Source organism: Thunnus thynnus, chromosome 3 (genome assembly GCF_963924715.1).
Source record: "Thunnus thynnus chromosome 3, fThuThy2.1, whole genome shotgun sequence".
NCBI lineage: Eukaryota > Metazoa > Chordata > Actinopteri > Scombriformes > Scombridae > Thunnus > Thunnus thynnus.
In genome coordinates, this window is record NC_089519.1 from 2,331,828 (window position 1) to 2,359,811 (window position 27,984).

Here is a 27,984-nt window from a genome sequence, read left to right on the forward strand (position 1 = left end):
TGGAGGATAGGAGTCTGATGAAGAGCAGCGGGGCTTGAAACATCATCTTGGTGCATTAAATGATAAGTGGACATCGGAGCTCTGCAGTGTGTGAGCTGTTTATTTATTATGACATTCACTCACTTTCGGCCCAACACCTGCCCTCTTCGGTTTAGATGTGCCAAATGTGGTCAATGTTAGCCTGTAATATTCCCAGCTCTGCTACAGTGAAGCTTAATTGCAAAAAAAAAAAACCCATTAAATGTTGGGTTCTGGTGACTAATTTTCTCAGAATTGATATTCAACAAACATGGTTTAAAAAACAATGGAGGAGGCTGATTTTCTCCACCAACGGTAGCTGGTAATAGTAATCACGCTCTCTCTTCTGATGCTAATTTCGGTCACCGTCTTCACATAACCCGCAGCTAAATGCAACTGTTTTATAACAGTTGATAAAGTTATGGAGGGGACAAGAAATCAGAAACTGAAATAAATAATGGTTCCAAAGAAATAGTAGAAGAAAGAAACAGCGAGACGTCATGGAACACATTTAACATGACTCACTGATGATATACAGTATAAAAAGGTGTAAAACAGCCTCTAAGAGTGGATATTGCATTTATATTACACTTCACAGTAGACAAATGTACCTTTTAGTTCCCTTCCGCTACATGGAGATTAGTGAGCTCAGCTGCAGAAAAGCACCCCTGGACCTAGTAGGGATTCATTGTCATTATTCAAACAACAATTAAGAATCCAGTTCAGTGCCTCTACAGAATACAACTCCTACAAAAATTACTCATTACTGGTCCTGGTCTTTCCACTGTAGGTGGAATAAACAACAACTCCACTCAGGGTCATAAAGAGACAATCTGCTTTATGAAAACTCAGTCTTGTGTTCAAAGCCCTCTGTGATAGCATCCTGTACTTAAAATTTAAACATTAAAGAAGGGATTAGAGATGAATAATTGATATTAAATCAGAATCTGCAGCCTCAGAGCGCCACCGTTAGTCCAGTGGACACATTACATTCTTATAAATGAACACAATCAGTGTGTCTTGATTGTAAGCAAACAGTAAGAAAAATAGAGTGATGAATTCCAGCACTCACGCTACAATGATAAGACACAAATGCAGAGATTATGTTTGTATGTGTGCATGTGTCTGTAAGGGATTTCGTGCTTCCAGTGCTAAACAGACATAAACTCATTGGTCTAAACTGCATATTAGGTTGCTCAGGCACTTGCTTTTAAGTCATAGAAAACAGAATAGAAATGGACTTCCTCTGACATTTGATGGACAGGTCACATCATTTCGTTCTGTTCTCTGCTCTTTATATCCAAGCTTTATAGCACCTTTCATGTGCTCCATGTCTCTCAATTCCATGGCGCGAACCTCTTCAGCCAGTGCATTTTCTGGGAACAAAAGAGGCGTACCACTGTGAATTGAGCTCTATTGCTTTGATCTTGGAGATTGGACGTCATTCACTTGATGTCAGCTAAAAGGCTTTGTGCATGTGGGAAATATCTTTGTGTCAGAAGCTGGACTCGGGGACTGTCCTTTTGCGTCCCAGCGAGGTTGTGCTGTAACGAGTCCTCTGCAGGGTACCGTAAGATGGTTTGTCTGTTGTCAGGCTGCGCGTTGGTGCGGGTGCTGTAGACATCCCGTTACGATGTAAAGATGCTGTCCTGCGCATGCTCTGCTCTGCCTTTGTGGGGATGTTAGAGGAGCTCTGGGAGCGTTTGATGTCAGATGCCTTGGATCGTCCCAACTTCCCGTTTGACAGCTCATCGCCCAGATGGCCCGAGCCATAAGACTTGCCGCCTTCCACCCCAGTTCCGCCTCCTGCTGCTCCGTTGGACAGTGACAGCCTAGAGAGAGTCCTTCTGCCTCCATCCTCGCCTCCCCCCTTCCCTGACTCACTCTCCTTGGACTTCCTTGGGTCCTTATCCTTCTTCAGGAAGTTACCTTTGAAGAAAGAGAGCAGTCCCTCATGACTCTTGGGCACTTCTCCTTTCTTGGGCTTAGAGTTTCCTTCATATGCACCGTGATGCTCCCTATCAACCCTGTCTCCCTTTTGTCTTCTCAGAGTCCCATCATGAAGGCTGGGAGTGCTGTAGCTGGGCTGCACTCCAGCACTGGAGCCCATTTTTGGCTCAGTATCCGGGAGGGCTTTGGAGGAGCTCTGCTTCTTGGCATCTTTTCTCCTGGTTAGGGTGTTGCTGCTAGAGCTACTGCTGATATTGGTGGTGGCCTCATCTCTTGTCTGGCTCCCTTTACTGCGTCTCAAGCTAGCTGTTTTATCTGCTGGCCTCCTCTGGCCCTCTGGGACCTTTGGAGACTCAGGCTCATCTCCTGCTTTAGCCACTAAACTTATACTCCCAACACTGGAAGATCGGATATTGGTTGCAGTCTTGCCCTCAGCTGGTTCCTTTGCGCTGCGTGGTTCGCTCATCAGCATTACTATCGGATCCTTTGTGCATCGGGGCCGCCGGCCAGATTCCAAGTACTGGACCAGCTCCACAGGGGCAGGATCTTGGACCGCTGGAGGTGCTGGGTCAGGTTTTCGTCTGTCCTTTGAACCAAAGGACCATCGCAGGGGAAGCACTTTGCTCAGGGTATCCTTGGTCTTGGTGGGGGCTCGCATGCTCACACTGCGTCCCTGAAGACCCCTGACAAATGGCCTGTGCTCAAAACCCCCTAACAATTATGTAGAGAGGAAAACATTTTAGTTTTTACATTTAGATGCAAAACGTGTACACAGTATTAATCTTGCCACTAAATAGATTAGGACCCTTTACCTCTTTCCTCTTTAGAACCATTGTCAAGGAAGACTGGAGACTCGGGCGAGTCAGGTATGGAAGACGGGCAGGTGGTGGAGGATCGAGACACCAGGCTGCCTCTCTTACTGTTGCCTGTCAGCCGGATTAACCAGTGATCTGACATTGATGAACTTGTGGAGCCTGTGAGACACACAGAGGGAAGAGAAGTAATGTAATAATACCACAATGTAAAAATAATTCTTCACAAGTAGTACAAGTACAGGGGTATTAACTGCAAAATATACTTATATACTGCTTTATATACTGTTGTGTACTTCAAGTTTCAAGATTTAACATAAATAAATTAATTTCTGTGTTCAGGCGGAGAGAGGAGGTTTCCAGAGGAAACAATCCTGTGTGCAAGTACTGGACAGAGAAAAGCTTGAACTGGAACTCTGCTTACTGATTAGTCATGAACAAAACTGTAAAAGCAGCATGCTGGCATGGAAACAGCATCACTGCAACACTGTGATTATGTTAAATTACATGTGGGGACAGAAATAACAGCACCAACCAAATTACTATGTCACATTATTCTTTTTTCAATTTTTTTAGATGTGTATTAAGTGTACTCACAATTATAAAAATAAAATAAAATAAAATAAATTAAATGTTCACACAGGCCAGACCATTACTTCCATGCCATCTAAGGTTGGCTTAGTTTATGGACAACCTTTCATAAGCCATTTATCGCTGCTATTAAGTTGTTTTCACTGCTGCTACATGTCTTTCACTCATGAGGAGTTTTGAATTAAATTAAAAATAAATATAATGTATGCCCACTGAAGTTCTCCTATAGTAGATCTTTGAGCAGCAGACAATGTATCAGGCAAAAATGTTCATCTGAAAAATAACCTGAATGCTTTTTTCCTCCCTTAATAAAATGATTATCACGTTCTTTGTACACATTTTTAGAAATGTAAACAGCAACAGCTCTTTAAAGACAAACCTGCCAAAGTTAATGGCGGTGTGATTAATCATTTCAGAATGCAGATCAAACTAAGCCAAGCAACAAATTCAATTATGATACGTTAAGTTTTTATTCACTTTAACATACAGCAGTTTATTGTGCATGCATGGACATGAGTCTATGGCACACTGTGTGCTGAATAATTACATTTTAAGGGGACAATATAAATAATGTTTTAGACCATGTTTTGTGTAGTCAATGGACCTGCAACCCATTATTTAAAGCCTCTGAAAACTTGGTTTCAAACCTATTTTTAATAATAATTATCACAAAATAAGCACCAATCAAAGTTAAAGTTGGCAGAAAACATTCTTGGTTATTATTTATGACAAGTGAAACAAAATCTGCAGCTAATCTGTTTCATTAGGGCACCGTAAGGGCAGGTTTCATCACATTTAATTGACAGAGCTGCTGAAGTAAGCAAACAATCTGATGACTGTCATCAGATTCTGATTCAAACTGCACACACACACACACACACACACACACACACACACACACACACACACACACACACACACACACACACAAGTATGTGACACTTTTTTCTCTCAAACCAGTGAAAAAGCACAAAAATACAAATACAAATATCTCTCATGTGAAAAAAACCAACCAACTGTTATAAATTTGGCAGAAAATTTGGTGTTCATGCAGGACTCCATCACTCATAGCGAGTACATGATTGAGAAAATAGATTTTCTGGGCCTTTAAAGTCCTGTTCGATTGCTATAACTCAGCAAGAGTATTTGAAGTTGGCCTCAAAATTAAATTAGACTGGAAAATAGTATCTCATTTGACAGATGTGCTGCCTCCAGCTGCATTCATCCTCCATCCATGGATGCATTGCTATTTTGTATCTGAAATGGGAAGGTCTGAGAAGCGAGGAGAAATACCACAACACACAAACTACAAATTGTGAAGAACTCATAAATTAGGTTTCAAATTTTACAATGCAGAGAAAAACAAATCTGTTCCCCCAGTACTGGTGTTTTCCTGAGGAAATGAGCGTCTTACTCTTCTCAACTTCACTTGTCTGTTTCAGCATCTCGAGTGGAGAGGGGTCATTTTAGAGCAGTCTGACTTTGTTTGGTGTTAACACAGTATGTAGCAGACAGACAAAAAAAAAAAAAAGTGAGCCGTGTTGTGTTTGTGGTTGTTTGTTCTTGAGGTCTGACTGCTCAGTGCATTTCACATTTCATTTTTAACATACACTAGAGGCTTGTCATAAACTGATTTAACACAGCTGCAGTATAATGAGGTGGACAAAACAAACAGGACGGTTACTGCAGGTGGGAAATCATTAGGACATACGTAGAAACAGATACAATACAGTGCTTGACATTTTGAATGTGGAAAATATCAACAAACTAAATATGCATTTCTGGTGAATATACTGTACAATCAGCAGATGCACAAAAAAGTGCTTTCTGACATATATAGTCATGTACTATACACACAAAAGGGGATCTTTATTGGTCAATGATTAGAACCATTCTGCCATTTCCAGTATCCATATTGACATGCCCTCCACTCAAGTTCATTTTCATGCATGCATGACTACTATGATGTATCTGACTTTCCTTGGCAGTTGGCAAGTTATTTATTCCTCTTATAGCTTGAAATCAAAATGTATAAAGTCTAATACCACGATGGAAGATGACAGAGGGTATAACATATAATCTTGGCTTGATTATATGTGATTGACAGAGCTGAGAAGGAGGTCAGAAACCTCAGTAGATAAAGCAGAACTTATCAAAGCCCCTCCGTGTTTGTATGTACTGTGAAATCAAACATTTTTTAGGGGAGAAAGGTTTGATCTTTTAAGGGGGGGAGGTGTTACAACCCAGCGGTTGTATAGTGAGCGTTTTCTGTCTATTTGTGTATTCTGTGCTTTAACCCCCTGTGTGTATGTGTGTGTGTGCTTGTAGATCTCTCTCTCTCTCTCTCTCTCTCTCTCTCTCTCTGGTGAACCTGCTATGGTAGATCTATGTCTAATGAGCTCCTCTGATTGCCTGAGTGAAAGATTGTGTGATTGATTGTGTGGGTTGATACAGGGATTTGATTGGTTCCAGCCTAACAGCTGGTGCTTTAAAGGCCGGCTTTCCCAAGCTACTGCTGACTCTCCTCTGTCCACTTCCGACCATCCAGCCAACATGTTGTTGTGTAGAGTATTGTTAACAGCTTTGCAACTATATATACGCACAGTATGTCTGTTGTTATCCTTATTTCCCCCCGATTAAGCCCCTACTTGCTCTTTCCTCATCACCTCCCTCCACTTTCTATCTTTGTCTTATACCAGTGTCTCTTAAACATTCTAGTAAGTGTAATATTAAAGAGCTTGTGGATCACACTCTATTGTTCTGATGTTAATCAGTATTCTCCTCATACACCTGCTGTGGAAGCTCCATGTATAAGCTTAAAATGACACTTAAGGGTTTCCTCTCTTAGTCATTCGGCCTCCGAGCTGAGTGCTCTTCACATTTTGCACATCCTAGCTTCGGCGGAGCTCCCTAGTCTGCATGTCTTTGAAATGATAAGTGTTTTGCTTCTCAGATACTCAAACCTCTCTGCACCTTTTCAAGGGCTGCTCAAGTGCTACTGTGAATAACTTCTCAGCGGGCTAATCCGACTTCAAAAAGCATGTCCTTGGAATATACTGTTGTAAATCCTGCATTCACAGCTTCATGCATCATCACATCCCGAGAAACATACAGCAAGTACTGTGGTGAAACTAACCTGCATATGGAGATCAATAAATTCAATATTCGTGCTAAACCTAGAAGCGTATGACCAAGGCTGACACATATCACTGTGAAAACACATGTGATGTGTGTTTACATCATGTAAATATTTCTCTCAACTGGTTTTGTGACTTCATAGACCCTGGGAACGAGTCCTGTCTCTTCAGTGGAGTGGTATAGGCGAGGATAGACTGACAGTGGAGACAGGCACTCTCCTTGTTCCATCTTCTATCGCTGACTGAACTTGGAGAGACGGGACTTATCTTGGCCTAAACACATTTCACTGCATCAGGACCTGTCAAACACAACATCCAAAGCTGATCCCCCATATAAAGATGCAGCTTTAAGGACACGTCAGCACTTCTTGAAGTACTGCGGCATTATAGAGCTACCTAAACTTGAATTCATATAGGCAAACTATGATCAATTCAACATATACACAGGAGATATCTTATGTAAATTACATGCGTATAAATCTGTATTGCATTTCCACTACAAGCTGAATCTCGTGTGAACATTCAATCATGAAGAAATGACACACTGACGGATGAGCGTGTGATGAAAGGCAGGTGGAAAAACATTGCACGTATCTGACTTTTATTGGTAATGAAACCTTCGCTGTGAACATAAAACCTACTGAGGTGTCGTGTCTTTCCCGCTGAGTCGTGAGCAGATCGCTCTTTTATCTCCGCCTCTTTCGAGTGGATGCTGTGTTACATCAAAACTGCCAAAGATGAGTGGGGAAATGTCCTCAAAAGGAATAAATGCGGGTGGGGATTGCATCAGAGGACAGATGAGCACACTAATGACAGAGGGAATGGAAGACGGGACGGCACTTCGTTCTTATCAACTGCAACTCGATCACTGGCTGAAATACGTTCTCACGCGTATAATGTGGAATTGGCAGCGGAGCGATATGTGCTGTGTTGCTTTCATGCTATTTTTGAGCATGGAAAAAATTCAATCATATGTAACGCTCTGCTCACTTAGATGTATCAGGGTGGTCATTGAGTGATAGTGTGTGCTGTTGAGTATGTATATATATATATAGACAGTCCATGAAGAAGCAAAGGAAGGTTTTATTGGTAGGCTGGTAGTTCGAGACCTTTTGAATGGTACTAATGTTACATGTTTGCTGACCTTTACTAACACTGCACTGACTCCAACATGTTCCATCCTTACTAACCTTTCACTGCTCCATTGTGTTCTCTGCTCTTCCTTTCTGCCTTTTCATCTGGTGGTTGAATAATTTCTGTATGTATTTATTCATATAATGGCCCAGCACTTAGTATAGCCTACAGTAACTGGCTGGAGGCCAGACTAAAGGCTCCAGCCCTCTGTGACCTTGAACAGGATGATTTTCAGATTTGTTCTAAACTTGTCTTTGACAAACCCAAGACCACACTTCTTCAATATTTGATGTTTTTGAAAGAGTATATCCTGTGCACTCAACACAGAATCCATTGAATCACACTGCAAAATACGCATTGTGTGAACAAACACTCTGCACTTTCACTGATACACCTTTGAATATTCATTGGATCGACTAATAAATGATTTTGTTGCTCAGTCAACATTGTGTGTGGAGCTGGGTTTGCTGGATTCCACTAACTTGGCTAAATAGTTGTCGTTGTGACTGTAGAGGAAAAGATGTTAAAATGAAGAAGATCAGACTTCTGATTGAATCCATCAGATACAGACTGAAATGAAAATGGTATCACACACTTTCCCAACTCTTCCTTCCTGCAGGTGCTTGGCATTTCTGGGTCATGATTAACGTACGCCACCAGGGTGTCATCGGTTTATTGTACGCAGGTGTTTAAGTGCTTCTGTTAAAATTATTTCTGAAAAAGTAATTTTCGTCTGTGAATGCAAAATCTTTACCCCAGTGACAAAAATAAGCAGGGGGAAAGGCACTCTTGTCACCGCAGAATTACAAATGTGTGGATAGGAGCTCCATCTGGCCTGATGGAGTAGGCACCTACAGTGGCTGCTAATGTAACCACAGATAATATGAAGTATTGTTGGAGAGCGAAACCAGAGACACAATGATACAGGAGAGAGTATGCTGGTCTACTAGCAGAAAATGGACATAATAAGCCCCCTAGAGTCTCATTTTAGCTCACATGTGGTGTCTAAATATGTTTAATAATGTGATTTCTTCTCTAATTTAAGACGTGCATTATATATTATGTTAGGATTCTGAGAGTGACTATACAGTGAGACTTTTTCAGGGCATGTTACAGTCCCTTTTTCTCCTCTAACATGCAACTTTTAAACTCAGTAACTGCTGGCTCAGTCTTGTTTTTCTCGACGTGTGACTCTGAACTTGCTTCAAGGCACAAAAGGTGCCAGTATTACAGGAAGAAAATCAGAGAGGCAGGAATTCAAGAAAAGGCTCTGACTACTCAAAATGCTACAGATGTGGTTAACTGGTTTCTTTGTGAACACTCCTCTCCTTTGTGCCCGGTGCTGTCCATATATTCTATAGGAGCTGGGCAAGAAAACATATGTTTTACTATTATTCATGAGTCAGCCCTGTCGAGAAAAACATCTATATTCTTAATATTCCAAATATTCCAATATTGAATTGCTCACAGGCCATCAAATTATTTCTCTTATGCAAATATGCATTCACTGTGCATATTTTGTATTTTTTTATTATAACTGCAATTTAAAAAAAATCATGATTTACTGACACCAGCAGGTCCAGAAAAAATGCAATGAATAACTTTGCATGATGTCCATGTTGTGAGTCCTATAACTGGTGAATGTTAAAACAAAAAGCATGGATGTTTAGAAGAATATGGGTCGGCTCTAATTTCCGTTTGCCTCGGGGAACATGTAATGACTCTTCTTTGTATTACTTATTTTTTAAGCACACACATTGAATAAGTTTCTGTCCTACTAACGGGCATTTACACACACACATATGCTCTTTTATCCATTAAAATGACTTCTGTTAGCCAGTTTGCTAGTCATAGGTAGCATACCTCTGACGGAGCTACTGGCCGACCATGGAGGAATGGTGTTGCGTCTCTGGTAGAAAAGGATGTAGGCCCCTCTGGTACATATTTCCTCCTCTGGCACCAGGTCTACGCTGCTGTCATCATAGCTATACCACTGGCTGTCCACTGAGTTCCTACAGTAAGCTGGATCAGAAAATTAAAACAATGTTGAACAAGGGACACATGAACATGTGTAACTTAGATGCAATGATGAGAAAGTGCTCAAATCAAGTAATTTATAATACATATTGCCTGAAGCTGCAGCCTTGAATACAGCATCTTATCACTCCATGCTGTGCTACTCCACTGCTGTCCACAAACACATAGAGGAGCCATACGTTTGAACTTGGGCATCCTTTTCTTTCCTTGTAATGAGCTCAGCTTGTGTTGTATCTTTCTCTCAGCTTGTTAAAATAGCACCACCATGTAAACAAGAACCACTCCCTGACACACGGAGCTGCTCTCTAGAGATCGAAGATGCTGCGGCAGAGTTCTTTCAGAGTAAACTTTGCTAGCTTTGTTCATTGCAGTGAAGGAACGTATGGCTGTTCATGTGTTTGGACAACAGTGGAGCAACGAAGTAACGAAAGGATAATAGTTATGGCATGGCCCAATGCTTTTACTACATCTACAACATATTTTAAATATATAAAACTCAATGTTCTTTACAAGAAAACTACACAAGTAGCCCTGACCTGTAATAAAGAGGTTTAGACGCACTGTATGACACACAGAAAAAGTAGATATACATAGATAACCCTTCAGTAAACAGACATGCATACTGTATGAACAATGAGGGGTTTCAGGAGAATGGATCGGCTGCTGTCTGTTTATTCCATCTGTCAGATGGTAACAGATGGACAAATTGCAATTTCTATATTCAATTTTTATTTTAGGTAAATTACACATCGCCCTGCTGTGTCCATGTTATAGTGTATGAGTATGAAAAGACCCGGAGACAGAATGCAACTGTAGGAGAGAGCTGTCATGGCAACCACATCTTCCTCTACTCCCACCCCATCCACCTGCTCTCTCCAATTCTCCCACATATTAGGCTCAGTGTTGGGTGTCTTTATCAAACATCCCCCGCAATTTCAGACTCAGATTGGCCTCACCTGTGTGTCAAATTTCCCATCCTGCCTGTCACCAGTATCTCAAAAGCTCAGGGTATACGTTCCTCTGAGGTTTTATTTTGAAGTGGATCTCTACGTTGAACTCATTGACCAAGAGTGTCCACAAGTGGTCTGAAGATTGTCTGCACACTGTCAGTCCGAACAGCTGCACAAGCACTGTTGGCAATTACTGGAAATACATCAGACATGTAGGGATTTCACTTGCAATTACCACTGGTGTGAGAATGGGGACTGACCAAAGTTTGTTGAGCCAATGTCTAGAGATTGTTAGGAATCCAAATTGTGGCCCAAGGATTTTATCTAATTAGACACTTTTTAAGCCTTTTATTCAATCTTAAAAAAACTTTTTAAAACATTTTTACTGTGCCGTTCTTTCCAGAGAGGAAGTCCATTGGTGGGAGAGAACATCACTTGCGAAAAAATGTTTTTCAGTTCTCACGTAAGGAATTTGTCCTTGACATCCTCATTGGATCCTGCCACTGAAGGTATAAAGGAGTAATATCACTAGTACTATTCATCAAGATTATTTTCAATAGATCTCATCTACTTTTCTTAACATCTCCTTGGGTTTCGGCATCAGCTGAAAATGGAAAAAGCTACAATATAATACTGAGAGTTTTATCACTGTACTGTATATCTTCTGCATCCTGATCAACACCACATACCACTTACAGGGAGACAGTAAATAATGTGAATGACTGCTGTAAGTGCATGTAAAGGATTTGGATAAATACTGTAATGTTGTTATACTAGTTGCAAGGACAAGGTTGTTCATCAGTTTTGTGATATTGACATAAAGAGCATGTCCACAGCTGATCAACAACTCGGGATTTGAAGTTAGAGCTACACAAATTGTTGTCCACCTTACATACTTTGACCGTCCAAAGGCACACGACAGCCCTAATACCAATGTTAAGGTGCTGTTTGTTTCAGTTAAGTCTGTGGATTGTGCCTGTTTTAAGATGTTTGCAATTACGTTCTGATCAAAATAGTGACTCCGGGCTCCCATTTGTCTTTCTAAATACTACTTTAGTGTGTCAGACTATAAAAAAACCTCATAATGAAGTGCAAAAATCCTGTTAAAAAAATTATACGGCAGTTTCAAAACTAACAATTCAGACGGCGTTAAAGTGCAGCAGACTGGTGTGTTGTTCATAATTAACAGCATCAGAAAATGAAAAAAAATGTATATTAGAACTAAAATCATCAGAATCTTTTGAGGAGATGTGTTGAAATGTCAAAATGTGTTCAGTGGAACGGATGAAGGAAAGGAAGCAAATATTAATATTTATGAATGTGTAACCACCAAATGTTTGGTATTTCAATCTGATATATGGTTTAGGTGATTATCAAAATTGTCATTGATTTAATTAATTTATCAATTGTTTTGGCACCTGTGCATTCACTTGACCATGTGGCAAAGAAAACCCATAACAGGTTGAATTATCGTGTAGTAAATAACGTATCATGCCACCCATTTCCTTACCAGTATAGTGTCCACCGTGCATCCCTCCATGATGGTTACACACAGCGTAAAGGTCATACAGATAGTCGTGGGGGAGGGTCATGTCTGCAGGTTGGTGGTGTTGGCCTGAAGGCTGTCTCCAAGATGGTGGCCAGGCCCCCATGTTCAGGTTCCTCATACTCTGACTCCTCTTCACCACATGGGGGGCCATGTCCAAACCAGTCAGAGGGAAATGCACCAGGGTTGACAGCTTGTTCCTCCGCTCGCCCACCTGTTTCAACATTATACAGTACATATATGTGCAACTATGAAAAAAACATAGGCTTGTGACTTCCTGTTGCACCCCTGGGTGTGCCTAGAAGTAACCAGACTTGCAAGAAATTTTAAACTCGCAGAGACAAATACAGCAGCATGTAAATAAATTGATAAATTATTCTTTACTATTGAAAACTAGTGCCCCTCCTGGAATAGCAATGTTAGAAGGTGGAAGGGCTGTGTGAAGCACTTTGTTCTGGTACAGTCTTCTATGCAAAACTGGTCCCTGGCACAGAATCTGATTGATTGTACCCTGATCCAAAGGTGGAGAAAAATCACATTGCTAAAAGGATGGAAAATGCTGGAATGGCATTTTGCAGGAAATTGATTGATGGTGCTGGAACGGGTTTAACCTATGAGGCAGGAGTGGGCTCAGAGCTCACAATGTATATATAATGTATATATTCTGATGGGCAGTGACTCAAGAAAAAAAAAATTGCACACACGCCCTAAATTGGCAGTAATTAATGTGGGATCTTGTGCTGTGTTCCAATTTTATACCACCTTAGTCTCCAGTGTGTATCATAAAGTAATTGTCATGGTATAGACCCACTATATTTACTATATTTGCAGTTATACAAACAAGGCCCTGCACTGTGCTAACATGCTCACAATGACAATGTTAACATGCTGATGTTTGGAAGGTATAGTGTTTACCATAGCCACCTTTTTAGTTCAGTGTGTTAGCATGCTAATATTTGCTAATTAGCACCAATGAACAAATGCCCATTATTCCTATATTTTGGTGAGGCAGAAGCTGAGACACACATCCGCAGTATGTTACCAGCAGACCTGTCCGGAAAGAGTTTGTTGTTAGATATTGCCCAGTGTTTCATTCTTGCAGCACTTTCTTTTTCATCTCGGTTGTTGTGCCATCCAATAAATAGCTTTTGTGCAAGTGTGTGCTCCCACAGCTCTAGGCAGGGACAAATTTATTACTGGTGGAGATGGAGGATACATGGGATTTACTGAGATTCAGGCTGTAATGCTGGATGTTGACTGGCTGTTGTAATCGACATTTGTCTTCATTAATGCATTTAGGTCAGGGTGCCTGTGGCAGATCCAAAAAAGGACCAGAGGGTATGTTTCAGCAATTGGTGTTTCACACAGCTCAGCCTCGCTGAGAAAAACCAGGAAACATGAAGGGTGCAGGCAAGAAGGTTGCCTGAGTGTCACAACTCAGATTCAGGATTCAGGAGGAAATTTCCATCTATTTCCATCTCTATATTTGAGCATCGAATTCACAGTTAGCTATTGAATTGGTTGATCATTTTTGCTTCTTCCACTCCTCACAGAAATAAAGAGCACAATAAAACCACACATATACATAAAGCATGGATAAAACTCAAATTATTTTTCACTTTTCTTTAAGCTGCATTAATTGACTTTTGGCCACTCGGGGGCAACAGGACAAGCTATAAAATATTATCTTAAGCTGTTACAGTAAATGTGTTGTCATCCAGCCGATATGGAGCAACATTAGCATTGTTTTGAGTTTGTGTTTCTAGCCAATATCACAAAAAAATCAAATGTTCGCTCTCTTTTTAACTCTGTTGTGGTCTCCACCAACTTCCGAGGGCTCTGTAGAAGGCTAAATGGTTCGCTACGTTCCCCAGCTAGTCACTAACTTTGTCTGTTTGTAGTTTTAGTGGATGAATCAGAACATTTTTACTGAATAGCTACCTGTTGCTGTTGACAACGAGGTTGATGAGAGTGGTGAGAGTGAATCAAACTGAAACTAAAAGCTCAAACATGCAAAAAAATCTCTGTAGAGACCTGAGAGGGACTGTAGAGTGTGGTTCACCACTTCATGCAACTTGTTTCCCAGTTTAGATTGTAATTTGAGCAATTGTTGATCAAAATAGATTAGTGCAGCTTTACAGTTTTACAGTATTTGTATTCAACAGAAGTTGCTTGCGGTTCACTTACCTGTCGGAAGCGCTTAAGATGAAGGATCAGTATGTCAGGGAGTGTCCACAGGCTCATCTTTACCATGCCCTGCTGAAGCTGCTTACAGTGGGGGCACTTCCAGGCATCATCTGGGGCAAGCTGGAACCAGTCAGTCAACCAACCAATCAATTAAATGGTTATTAATATGGAAGCAGGAGTCTTTGATCTGTCTACCCTAATCAAAACCCTTTGAGGTCAAAAGCGGTTGGCATTTTTTTTTTACCATAATCATGTCTGACTGAATGAAGTTTCTTTTAATATACCTCATTTACGGACCAGGCTCCAGGGAGTCATTGTCCACCTTTCAAGACTCTGTGCCTCTCTCCCAAAGTGCTGTACAAATTTTCCAGATTGTATTTTATAAAAACAGATCAGAAAATAAAATTGTATTGTCTGATGTTTGTGCGTCATTTAATAAAACATAATAAAGGCAGGAGACAAAAATATGTTATAGGCTTCACTTTGGCAGGCTGCAGAGTTCAATGACCCATGGAATCACTGCCTGCAACGAATAATCACTGTTCTACCATGTTCCTGATGAGACAAATGACTGTTGATTACAGATGTATGCTGAGTGATGAGTGGAGCTGTGTCGCTGTGGCACGCCAGTGTGTGTGTGTGTGAGAGAAAGATAGTTATTACACCCTGATTCCCTTGTCTCCTTGAGTCTTTTCTGTAGTTCCTCCCACTTAAGACGTAAAGACAAAATGCAAGGAAAAAATGTGAGGAAAGCCAAGTCAGGGGAAGACGTATCTTGTCAAAAGAGACTGCTTTTGCATTCAAGTGTCATCTCAAATGACAACAGTTACTGATGACATCTGCCTGAAAATGAAAAATCTGAATATGAAACGTTAGCCTCTGCATGTTGCCTTTTAAAATGAAAATGACAAGCCTTCACACATGCACAACAAACCTATATTTGTACAATACAGATCAGTCATTATAATCAAATTTGTTTTTCGTTTGACAATAAACTGATGTTTTTCCACCAGCTGCCCTTGAAGCCGTTTTTTGTAGTTTGAGCACAGAAATATAGGCAATGGCTTTCTTTTTGCTTGATGCCATGGGGTTTGATTATGAAAAGTGAAAAGAAAAACGGTACATGAGAAAAGATTGAATGCACATAATATGAGCCATTACTGGCAGGAAGCCTCAGCCTTTCAAACCTGGATCTGCATTTATGGATTTTTTGCTCCTCCAGGCATCTAACTGGACCTCTTCTACTGTCTTCTTCTATCTATCTGTTCATCTGAAAGAGTTTTAATGGCTTCACTTAACAGTTTGAAAATCAAAATCAAACCATCTATCAGGTCACAATCTTTAGGCTGTGAATTTTGTCATTCAACCATGCTGCTAATTAAATGGAGGGTTATATCTGGGGCAATGGCAAGTCTTACATATTTTGGCAAAGAGCACTAAGACGGTTTAATGCAATTAATGAGTCACTGGTGTTGTTATGTTATGATACGATAATTAAAACATTTAATTAAAGAGGAGAATGAGTGAGAATGAGAATGAGCCAGCCATCACCTCCTCTGGATTCATTTCCACCACCATGTGTGAACTACAGCCCAGCAGCACTGACTTCAACCGTCATGAACTGCTTTGAGTGATTAGACTCCAGACATATCAAATCCAGACTCCCCAGCACACACAACCCCCTCCAGTTTGCATACTGCCCCGACCGACCCACAGAAGATGCGATCTCCACCGCGCTTCCTTCTCGCACAGCAGCCTCTCAGCCCACGGCGATGTAAAACACACACTGACACCTGTTTTCCAGCAACGTCTAATTCATCGCAGACCTGCGTTTTGGTGGTTCTTGGGTGACTCTTGACCATCCTGACTGATTTTCCTCTCAGTAGCAGGTGATAGCTTGTGTTTTCTCTCTGATTGTGGCAGTGACACAATTGCACCATGCACTTTATTCTTACAAACAATTGTTTGCACACTTGACCTTGGGACCTGTAGTTGCTTTGAAATGGATCCAAGTGTCTTTCCTGGCTTGTTCAAATCAATGATCTGCTTTTTCAAAGCCATGCTGAGATCCTTAGACTTTCCCATTGTAGTGTCTGTGAGTGTATCAAACGAACCCCATTTAAACGGGCTCAGCTGAAGTCAATGATAGTCACTCACAGTAAGTTAAAAGGCCAATTTGACTGACACAACTTTCTACATCACTAAAATTGATAATTCAAGTTGCTGTATGTATATTTTTGACCCAGCAGATTTTGTCATATTTCCAGAAGAACTATAATAAATCTATAAAGGAACCAAAATGTTTTCTGTGACAAAGATGGATGTGTTCCAATCATTCCTTCACAGAAAAATAACTGTTGTAGAAATGATTGGAAACTCCAGACTGCCGTGACGTACATGTTCTTTACAAGTGTACATAAACATTTAACCACAACTGTATATATCTTTTGCACAATCCATGTCCATGAACGCTTTCAACGCCTGTTCAATTCACTCTTTCACACTACATTTTTTACATTCTCTATATTCTCTTTTCTTTATTTATTTTAAGTATTTTTTAACTTTAATTTTAAATAAAAAGTTTCATTTCTTCATAGGTAGCATTTGAAAGTGAAAAGTATAAATGTAACTGTGGTGAGATGACGATAAAGGTTTTTGAATCCTCTCTCCTGCTCTCCCTGCTGTGCAACAGTTACTTAGAGCTACAGTTACGCTTCCTCTCCATCGGCTCATTTTAGTTGGTAATTGGTGAGGTTTTCTCACATTGCCAGGTGTATCGGGTTTGACTCAGCTTATACTGTGTTTGGAAAGAACAAAAAAAAGGCAATGAACAAGATGAGGAATAAAAACAGAAGAAGATAGAAGAAGAAGAAGACAGGAAGAGACACTAGAATACATAGATAGATGGATGTTGTCTTCTGTCTCACCTGTTCTTCTTTGGTATACAGCTGGAAGCACTCATCCAAGGTACAGCTATGCTGCTGCAGGTGCTGCTGCTGCTGGTTCCTTACACTCTCCGCGTCCTTCACCACCTCCTCCTGGATGCTGCCAAACAGACTGGAGCACACACACACACACACATACATATAAAGGTGTATTGATTCCATTAAGCTGCAGAATTGTGTCTAAATTGTTTGGATCAATAGAAGAATATGTTTGTGCAATTTCACAGACACAGACTGAAACAGCGTGTGTTCTGGAAATGTATAAACTGACACTCAGACAACACTCTGCAACAATTGATGAATTGTGTGTGGGTTCTGCTTATATGTGTTTGTTCACATAAGTATACTCCACTCGAAGAAAGAAATGTGCACAATGCCACAATGCTTACCATTCTTTAATCTTGTGCTCCCACTCGATGACAACCTTCACATGCAGAGGTCCCCCGGGGCCGCAAAATTTCAGAGCTCTACAGAGCAGCAAAAGAAAAATAGTAGAATCACATTATAAACTGAAATACACATCTTATTCTGTCTATGAACGACTCAATGTGAGCAGAAAGTATTGCCTCATCTCCGAGAGGCTGAAATCTGTGTTGCTGTCACACTGTGAAAAATGGACCTGGCAGTGAACATCTAACTTTCTTTGAATATTTGTTTGTGTCATGTCGGTGCACACACAGAGAGAAAACATACTCACACTCACCGGCACCAGCAACATCGCACAGAGTGACATTGAGCACAGGTAAGAACTGATTTCACATCATGTAATAATATACAAACGTCTGATGTCGAGTCATAATGTGGCGAGGGGTGTCATGTTCGTATTGCAGAGCTTACCGTCACCGCTTTGATCTCAGGGGGGGAGAGATAAAACGGCATCTGTATTCAACAGCCAAACAGCATTAAAATGGCTTGACGCTATGGGTAGAGGTTATTTAGCAGATGCCTCGGAGTCGTGTCAAAATTCACTTCCCTTTCATTCTGCAAAGCATCTGTATTCCTGCATGGTCAGTCTGGAGGCTTCTGATTCTCACTATGAGATGTTTCCCTCCTACTTCAGAGCGGAACTCATGTTGTTGCCTTGTGTATATATATGCATGTATGTATGTACGTGCAGGCCTGTATGTACGTATGCGTGTGAGTATGCATGTATGTGCAAGTGCTTAGTACCAGTATATAAATACAGTATGTGCAAGTGAAGTATTCCATTTTGGCCTAGGTGGCTTCTCATATGCTACCACTAGATGTCAGGCTTACATAACCTGTCGACACAATCCAGAGAGGTTCAAAAGCTCAATATGGCAATATATGTAAAAAAGGAACAGACACTCAAACCTAATATGCTGTTAATCAAAATGCCCATCTACTGTATCCACAAATGCTCCTCTATCCCTCCAACTGTTAATGTACTTGAGTTTCACATGAACACTGCAATAACAGTTGCTTCTGGATGAATGAGAAACTTGTCACATTCAACGAATAACGCAGGACACACTTATTATCATTATTATTCTCAACTGATTTCAGCTCTTTTGATTACTGAAGGATTCATGGTGTTGTCATGGGGCTACTTTGATTTACGAATCTCATAAGACACAAAGTTAAAAAATAAATGAATAAATAAAACAGAATAAAAAGACAATTAATTATTCCATTTCCCTATTTTGTTTTTAAAAAAAAATGAATTTAACTTTAAAATGGAATTCATTTTTAATGTTTTATCTCTCAGTATTTCATTTACAATTCACAATTCATTTTTCCTGCTCTAACATTTCCATTTGATCAATTTAATTGACGCGATGAAATCTTTTTCATTTGAATATGTATAAGCAGCGGGTCAGTTGGAAATTAAATGAAATCCAATCACTGAAACAGTAGGAGCTTTGATTAGCCATACACAACACAACACATTACTGCTCGTCAATTAAACTCTGCAAAAGTCTAATTGTTATTCTGGAGGTCCGCTCCAGGCTACATAACAACATGCGGACAAACAGCGATCACTTAGTAACAAGGTGATTATACAGTAAGGTGACGAGGGCAATATGTTTATAAGTGTAATTCTTTCACAGTAAAAACAACAGAAAATTGCAAACTATTCAGAGCAAGTCTCTAATAGCTCTACTGTGCATTCAGTCAAAGGCAAAACCTCGATACAAACAAATTTACTGTTTGATGTAATGAGCCGAAACTAAATCATGAAGTCTATGCAATCATGTAAATATACACTAAAGCCAGTTCATTAACATGGACGGCGCTATGTTGTTGATGAGTTGATGCTCAGTTGATTCTGATGCCCGTCTTACCTTCAAACATTGGGTAAAGTGAGCCAAACTTCTCAAAATGAGTGTAAACCTTAAATTTTAAGTATAGAAACAAATCATATTTTGAATATTGTATAGTTTTAGTTTTATTTCTGTGTCATGCCAAACATTTGGCTCATCCTACATAGGATTACAAGACACAAAACACGCATCTTCCCATAATACATATACAAAAAAAATATATATATAGAAGTATGTGGAAAGCAAAAATAAAATAAAAACAAACAAAAAAGACAAATAAAAAAAAGCAAAGCATATATGGTATATCATATATAAACAATGAGCTGTGGCACACACACACACACACAAATACACACACACACACACACACACCTATTGAATGTCTAGCCTAACCTGGATGACATTTTCATTTCCAAGCTCCTTTGTAGAAGACCTGACCTTCACTGAAGCTCAGAAGAGCAGCAGCAGAGATTTATACTAAGATTATCAGCAGTGTGGCAGCACCTTAATGCTCTTTATTATACAGAGAATAAAGGCCTTATCTTCACACCTTCAAACTGATATTGGTGTACATACACACACACACTGATATATACATTGATATATATATTGATGTATTGATAGAATCAGTTTGTTGTAATCCTCTTAAGGTCTGTTGGCTTCTGAAAGGAATTGTGTCTTTTAGTCTAATGTCATAGTTCTGAACAAAAGTTAGATAGCAGTTTGTGTTTCCTGCTATATGTGACTATGCTTTCACTAGACAAAAGTCATCAATATGCAAAGGCCCTTGAAAGCACTATTATTATTATTATTATTATTATTATAGATTGCTTTTAAGTAATTATTTTTTTCATCATTCCCACTACAAGGCCACATGCAAAGTAACATGTACAGAATGTACTATGTGTTGCATTATTTGACGTGAGTGCTTATGCATGTACAGTATGTGTGGAATGAGTGTTTGTGTGTCCTACCTGTCAACCGCAGGGTGGTACAGCGGCCTGCTGTCCTGTGGGGACAGGTAACTGTAGGATGCCGAGCCTCCAACCACTCGGATCTTAAACAGCACGCCGGCATTCTGCAGGGAGAGAAATACTCATTAATACAGCTGCAGCCTGTGATTTGTCTTCTGTTGAACACTTAAAGAGCTGCTACATCACATAAATTATACCGTCAGTGGACAGTTGCCTTTAAGTCAAAGCTAAGTACCAAAGCTCATCCCACTTTGCTCTAAAAAAAAAAAAAAAAGTTTAAGTTATTTTTAAATTTAGTGTTACTATACTTTTTACAAATAAAAACATATTTGTAGATATATTAGTAAATGCCATATCATAGCAATAATGCCATAAAAATCAATAAAGTAGTATTTTGAACACAGTATGTTTAAAACAATTAAAATAAAATAAACCAAACTCTCTCATCCTTTCCCAGTTCTTTATTAATTGGCCTGCAGCCACTTCATTTTCTCTCCCTCTGCACGTTTATGCTTTGGAAGGTTGGATTTTACATATTTGTGCTGCAGCGATGTAAAATGTTCATAGTTCTGCCTTGTTATGACACAGATGCACAACATGTAGTGAGTAACATGCATTAACCATTACTGTTAATATCACCAGCATATTTTCTGCAGACAGACCGAGGTTAACTACTACTACTAGAATAAATAAGACCCTGACATTCTGTTAGATAGACTCACTCTGTAGCAAAGCTCATGTTTTTTTCAGCATGTGCTTTAGCAATCCAGCATTACATGGATGATAATAGATTATGCAAGATAATGCAAATAATTAATTTAAATATGTCTTTTGGGGAAAAAAAAACTAAATGATGCATGTGCAGAGCAGTTTTTTTTTCTCTGTATATAAGCAATGAAATCATGAAACGGTGTCCTAATACAGTAAAAATATTAAATAAATAGGTGATGGAGAATACCTCAGTGTCAGTACATTATCACAACTATACAATGAACACTTGGCAAAGAAAAGTACATTTAAAAAAACTGTCTTCTAAATGTCAGTACACTTGGAGTTTTACCATTAACATAGTGTATACATAATTCTGTATTTGTATCAACTGTGTTGTGTTTGAGGTGTGATATAATGTAATATAAAGAGATGAGTTGAGCTGAGTGTTAAGCAGCAGTATCACTGCTGTGGTTACTTGTAGTCTTATATATATGAACACTGATTTACAACAGTAAGTTAACTCTTGACCCTACTAAAGATGACGAGATGTCAAAATATCTCATTAAAATGGACAAAAACAAGAAATAAGTATTTTGCTCTCGTAAAGTTTGTGAGTGGACAGTATGACTTTGAAACGATGTGCCTTGTAAAGCCAATAATCTCTGATTTACATCAACACCACAGTTTAAAACACACAACTTCCTTCATTTATATCTGGCAACTAGTCTTGCCACCTCCACACTGGAGTAGTGAAAATGCATTTATAGATGGATTATCACTCCTCTGCTGCCTCAAGAGCACAGACAAGAGGGCTGAGTTATTAAAGAGCAGAGAACAGAATCAGGTTGCTAATGTCCTCGATATGAGTGGACTGCTGTTGGAGAATAGGAACTGCAGCCGAGCATAAAGAGAAATAAATTAGTTGGTTAATAGGAATCTAAAGTAGCGAGTGAAAAAGACACAGTCTCTCTTTTTGGTTTTAAGAGCCTGAGCAGGCATAGATTCAGATGGCCTCGTCTCTCTATTGGACTATAATGAAGAAGAGCAGCGAAGACACTTCATGCTAATGAGTCATCACACAAGAGTGTGCTAAATTTTTGAATGAACTTTGGAGAGTTATGGATCCACACAACTAAAAATAAAGAAATCAAAATAAGTGAGGATGTTGTATCAGATAACAGAGATGAAACTGCACCGCACCAAACATGACAAAATATTTACATCACTGTTAAGACGTTAATGAAGGATAACACCTGAATAAAAAGTGAAGGAAAGAAGGAAGCACCATTAAACATGTCTGGTTATGAAATCTACAGTATAGAGGAGAGGGACTCAAAGGGAGGCGAGGTCATGACTTTTGGTTTGTGAAAGTGAATCAAATGTGATGAAATTTAGTGATCAGACGATGAGTAAACGAAATGTTCTGACCAAAATGATCCTGTTTTTCTTCATTACCACCCACACCGAGAGAGGTTTGAGATTGTAAAACATTTATTCAGTTTTAAGCAGAGAGGTGGTTATTATGGTGAGATTTCAACATCACTTGAGACGACAAATAATTTAGAAAAGAACCTCAGGCCGACAACTGATGATTTTGACCTCTCATGGCAGATCAATGCCTCCACAAATAAATCCAGCAGAACTCAGATTGATTTTGTATTTAGTGACAGACTTGGGAGAATTTTAAAACCTTTTTATAATAAAACTGCTCTGTCTGGCCACAGTCTGGCTGTTGGCCCTAAAGGAAATGAACCGATATGCAATTCAGCTTCTCTTTTGGGAGAATTCCAAAACAAGCAGAATTATAAAAGGGCTGTTCAGCACAATCACTTAGATGATGTCAAGCAGCAGATCTGGAAGAACTAAACCACATATTCTTAATAAAATATATATTAAAATAAAAGACTGAAGTATATAATTTATTACTCCCAATGTATTCAATGGCATTTAATAGAAAACTTAGTCATGACAGACGAGGTTTAACTATGTTAAGGAAATGTTATGTTAAGCTAATGCATTTGTTTTCAGTCATTTGTATGTTTCACAATTATTGTAAAGGCCAGAGGTACTTCTGAGATCATTTGAACAACAGAAAAATATCTCGAAGAGGAAAAAACAGTTTAACTTTCCTATTTTTTCAATGTCATACGGGAACATTTTGAAAGCTAAAATATTCCTCCTTTTCAGTTCAAAACAGCCATTAAGTGACCCTGACTTGTGGAGGCTGTCTCACATATTAACAACAAACTCTACCTCTCATCCAATTTCCTCACGCTCTAAAATAACTCCACAAGCCATCTGGCACAGAACCCTAGCACACAATCAAATACATTCATATTCACATGTTCAATTTTGATATTTATTTTGTATGTTTTTTACTGAACACCAGGGCTGAGATAATAGCACTGGATTTTGACATGCAAGTCAGTAACAAAGTCATATTTTCCTTTTTTTTAATACCTTGAACCTAAAGTTGTATCTTGCTAAATAAACCTCTGGATGGCGCCAAAATACTTAATAATGAAGAATCGGGGACTGAATGGACACACAGTACTCATACACCTGCTGCCTGTCAAAGGAATGAAGAAGTAAACTGGCTTTACAACAAATTATATTTATGTCTATATTACACAGCGATAACATCAAGTTCACAAGTCATCGTCTTATTTTACCAGCAGAACTTTGAGCTAACATTAACCTAACAACAGAATACATACCCCAAATGGGTTTTAACTGTTGCTGGAGATTTGAACCAATCTGAAAACTGTGCAAAGGAAATTCAACCAACATGTTAAATGTGCAACTAAAGGAGGAAAACATGCTGGACTGTGTCTACTCTGATATCACCAAAGGATACAGAGCCTTCCATCTCACATCTTGGACAATCTGATCACCTATCCCTGTTCCTGACCCCAGTTTACAGTCCCGTTATTAAGAAACAGAAACCCACCAGCAGAACTGTTAAAACATGGCCTGAACGAGTGTCTCTACAACTGCAGGACTGTTTCTAATGCACCAACTGGGACCAGTTCTCTCATCAAGATGCAGCGGAATACACCTCAACGCTTCTACATCAGGACCTGTAACCAACAACAAACACATCTGTATTTTCCCCAAACAGGAAACCACGGATGACAAAGGAGGTCCGAATCCTTTTGAAGGACCACAACAGAGCCTTCAGATCTGGTGACTCAAAACAGTACATCGCTGCCAGGCACAACCTAAAGAAAAGCATTGAATGTGCTAAGGCCGCATACAAGAAAAAGATTGAGCACCACTTCAACAATAGGGATCCAACACGTATGTGGCGAGGCATCCAGCTTTCACTTACAAGCAACAATGCCTCACTGGCAGAGGCACTTAACTGCTTCTTTGCCCGCTTTGAGACAAAAGAGTTAGACACTGTAGCTACACCCCCACCAGCTACCACCAATCACATACTTACCATACAGACACAGGAGGTAATTCTCAGCATTGTGATCAGTAAGAAGGCTGCAGGGCCTGATGAGATTCCAGGAAGAGTTCTCAGAGACTGCGCCCATCAGCTTGTGAAAGTGTTCACTAACATCTTCAACCCGTCCCTGTTCCAGGCACCAACCCACCCACCAACCCACTCACCCTGGACCAGCACCAGTACGTCTATAGAGCAAATAGATCCACAGAGGATGCCATCACCACGGCTCTCCACACTGCACTGACCCACCTCGAACAGAAGGGGATATACTGTATGCCAGGATGCTTTTTACAGATTACAACTCTGCACTTTTGTCCCCAGCAGGTTGGTCACTAAACTGCTTGACCTGGGTCTTAGTCACTCCCTGTGCATGTGGATCAGGGACTTCCTATCCAACCGCCCACAGACAGTCAGACTTGGTCCCCTACTGTTAGGGCCCGGAGGTCGTCTGTGCATGTATTGTGGATCTCTCTCCCTCTCTCTGGTGATCCCGCTGTGGTGTCTGTGTGGTGCAGGTGAGCTCAGCTAATTGAATGATTGTGACTGTGTGAGTGTGTAGGTTGTTCCAGGGAGGTGATTGGTTCCAGACTCTGAGCTTGCAGTTTTTAGGCCAGCTTCCTCAACCTCCTGCGGGCTCTCCTCTCTCCACTTCCAACCAACCTGCCAGCCAACATGTTTTGGTGTGAAATGTTGTACCTAGATTTGCTGAAGTGATATATAAGCCCAGGTTTGGCAGGGGTGGGTAGCAGGGGTTTTTGTTATGCTTGGAGTTGTGTTAGTGATTTGTCTTTTCGCTCCTTTTGTTTGAGTAGGTAATCTTAGCTTGCTTAGCTTAAGTTCTCTATTATTTCAGTGTTAGCCCACCCTGAAGCTTTAAAGATTTTAAATAAAACCTTGAAAAAGGCCTCTAAACATCAAAGGAGAAGAAGTGGAGAGGGTCTCCAGCTTCAAGTTTTTAGCAACCCACATCACAGAGGACCTCACATGGACAATCAACTCCACGGCTCTTATCAAAAAGGCTCAACAGCGGCTCTACTTTCTAAGGACATTTAGGAATACCAACCTGTCCATGAAGCTGCTTGTGTCCTTCTACCACTGCTCTACAGAGAGTGTACTGACATACTGTATTACAGTACCGCATGCCAACTGTTCAGCAGCAGACAGACAGGAGAGCTCTCCAGAGAGTAATTCTCCCCCTGCCCTCACTGGAAGACACCTTCAGATCACGCTGCCTCCACAGAGCCAGCAGCGTTCTGAGGGATGCAACTCACCGCTATCATCATCTCTTCTCTCTGCTGCCATCTGGAAGGCACTACAGGGCCTTAAACACCTGCACTTCCAAACTCAAAAACAGCTTTTTACCCCAGAACCATCACTGAACTGAACTCCACAAAACACTGTCCCCCTACCACCACCACCACCACCACCCCCCCAACATCATCATAACACTCCACACCACAGCACTAACAACTGGAATAGTATTTCCATACAGTTGAGGAAGTGAGCAATAACATCTATAAATATCTTTATGTAATGTGCAATCATATTTTTATAAGGTGCAATAGCATTTGGTCCAATGTACAATGTATTATTTTTATTACTTTTTTTGATTTTATCTTTTTATTATTGTTATATCTCGGTATGGGCAGGTGTGTGTATCTGTGTACGTGTGTGTGTGCAGGTGTGGAATGTTAAATAACCCGTTTTAGGAGCTGCACAGCAAATTCTGTTGCACAACAATGTGCAATGACAATAAAGACGTTCTCTTTAGAAGTGAGATAACAAAGCATCAGCAAGAACTAAAGTGCTGAACCCTTGGGATATGGACGGCCTTTTCAGGCAAAGACGAAATCTGTACAATCTGCAACCAAAAGGACCCTTGTGATTGTTCCTATTAAGAAGAAAGGGGAGAGGAGGGCAAGGGGAGGGTTTGACAAGTTTATATCTGGCCTGACAGGCTTTGAGGAGGTAACTAAGAAACTGAGATAGTGATCAGTAAAAACAGGCTGATATCTCTCTTCCTCCTCCTCTTTGGCTCTTTTCTTATAAAGCTGAAAGCTGCTCGCTCTGGATAAGGCCACCTCAAATATTGTCTGTCACCATGGCGTTGCCCATGGCAACTCGAAGACCAGCAGTGGGGACAGTGTGTCTGTGTGTGTGTGCGTGTATAGGAGTGGCGCTGTAGTTTAGAGCTTTGGGTGTACAGATCAATTATATGGGGAAACAGATGGAGCTGAAGTGGACGTGCGCTTGTCAGGGATCATCGTCAAAACTTGCGATACATACTGAGTGGAAGAGAAAGTGGAGGTTGATTTTGACATGTGAGACTTCACAGGATCACAGGGTATATCGTGTAAATCTTAATTCAGAAACGTGTTCAAATGTAGCAGCACTATTATAAAGCAACATGCTTCTTTTCACTCTTTCCTCTTCTGTCTTCTACAGTGTTAAAGACGAGGATTTGTGTTATTGTGGCGTTAGTGGGTGGTGACATAATTAAATTTACACTCAGCACATAAAACCATAATTACTTGTCTGTAAAAGGCTCGGGCTGATTGTGTGTGTGTGTGTGTGTGTGGTCACATAATGTCCTCAGTGGTACTGTATGGTGAATTAGAGTGTTTTTTTTTTTGTTTTTTTTTGATAAAAGGCAGACTCTTCAGCATAATATACAGGGACACCAGTGTTCTCAAAAGAGCATAACCATCCAAAGGAGGGACACAACAGGACACAGTTTGAATATTATCAATCTTGTGCAGAGACTAAGCAATTCAAAAAATTAGTCCTTTTTGTGTTTGGAAGCTGTTTAGGACAAATGCACCGGCAGACCACTGTTTAAGAAATAATGTGTTTCAGTTTACTGAAGCAACAACGGTGGTTAATTTGGAATAAATCAAAAACAAAACTGCAGTAGGTATTCAATAATGAGGAGCCATTACGGCCAAATGCACAAAGAATTACGTGCCACCTACTACTAGGCACTGAAGCTTCAACACAGAATCCAACAATTATTCACTCAGCTTGCTAAACAGGGAATCTGCTTTATGATGTCAGCAGAGCAATGAGCCCTTACTGAAATTCATCATAAAATTCACAAACACAAGCATCTGAGGGATTACTCTTCTTCTTCAAATGTATCTCAGTCAGTCAAAAACAAACAATTGAAACTATTTAAACACAAAAACCATCATTAATGAAAACTGATCAAAGAAGAGGAACCCCCGAGCTGAGTCGTACCAGGGCGCAAAGTTGT

At 40.1% G+C, this 27,984-nt stretch overlaps 1 protein-coding gene across 1 annotated transcript in view; it reads right to left on the reverse strand.

The window, feature by feature from the left end:
* Nucleotides 1–524: 524 nt before the first annotated feature.
* usp43a (ubiquitin specific peptidase 43a) overlaps nucleotides 525–27,984 on the reverse strand; it is a 100,840-nt gene continuing 73,380 nt past the window's right edge. The window contains exons 9-16 of the mRNA XM_067580224.1: nucleotides 20,567–20,670; nucleotides 17,697–17,774; nucleotides 17,290–17,419; nucleotides 14,363–14,482; nucleotides 12,140–12,389; nucleotides 9,506–9,664; nucleotides 2,781–2,942; nucleotides 525–2,679 (exon numbers count right to left, since the gene is read on the reverse strand). Of these exons, the coding sequence (XP_067436325.1) occupies nucleotides 1,514–2,679; nucleotides 2,781–2,942; nucleotides 9,506–9,664; nucleotides 12,140–12,389; nucleotides 14,363–14,482; nucleotides 17,290–17,419; nucleotides 17,697–17,774; nucleotides 20,567–20,670 (2,169 nt within the window). The 3' untranslated portion in view covers nucleotides 525–1,513. The remainder of the gene's footprint in view (nucleotides 2,680–2,780; nucleotides 2,943–9,505; nucleotides 9,665–12,139; nucleotides 12,390–14,362; nucleotides 14,483–17,289; nucleotides 17,420–17,696; nucleotides 17,775–20,566; nucleotides 20,671–27,984) is intronic.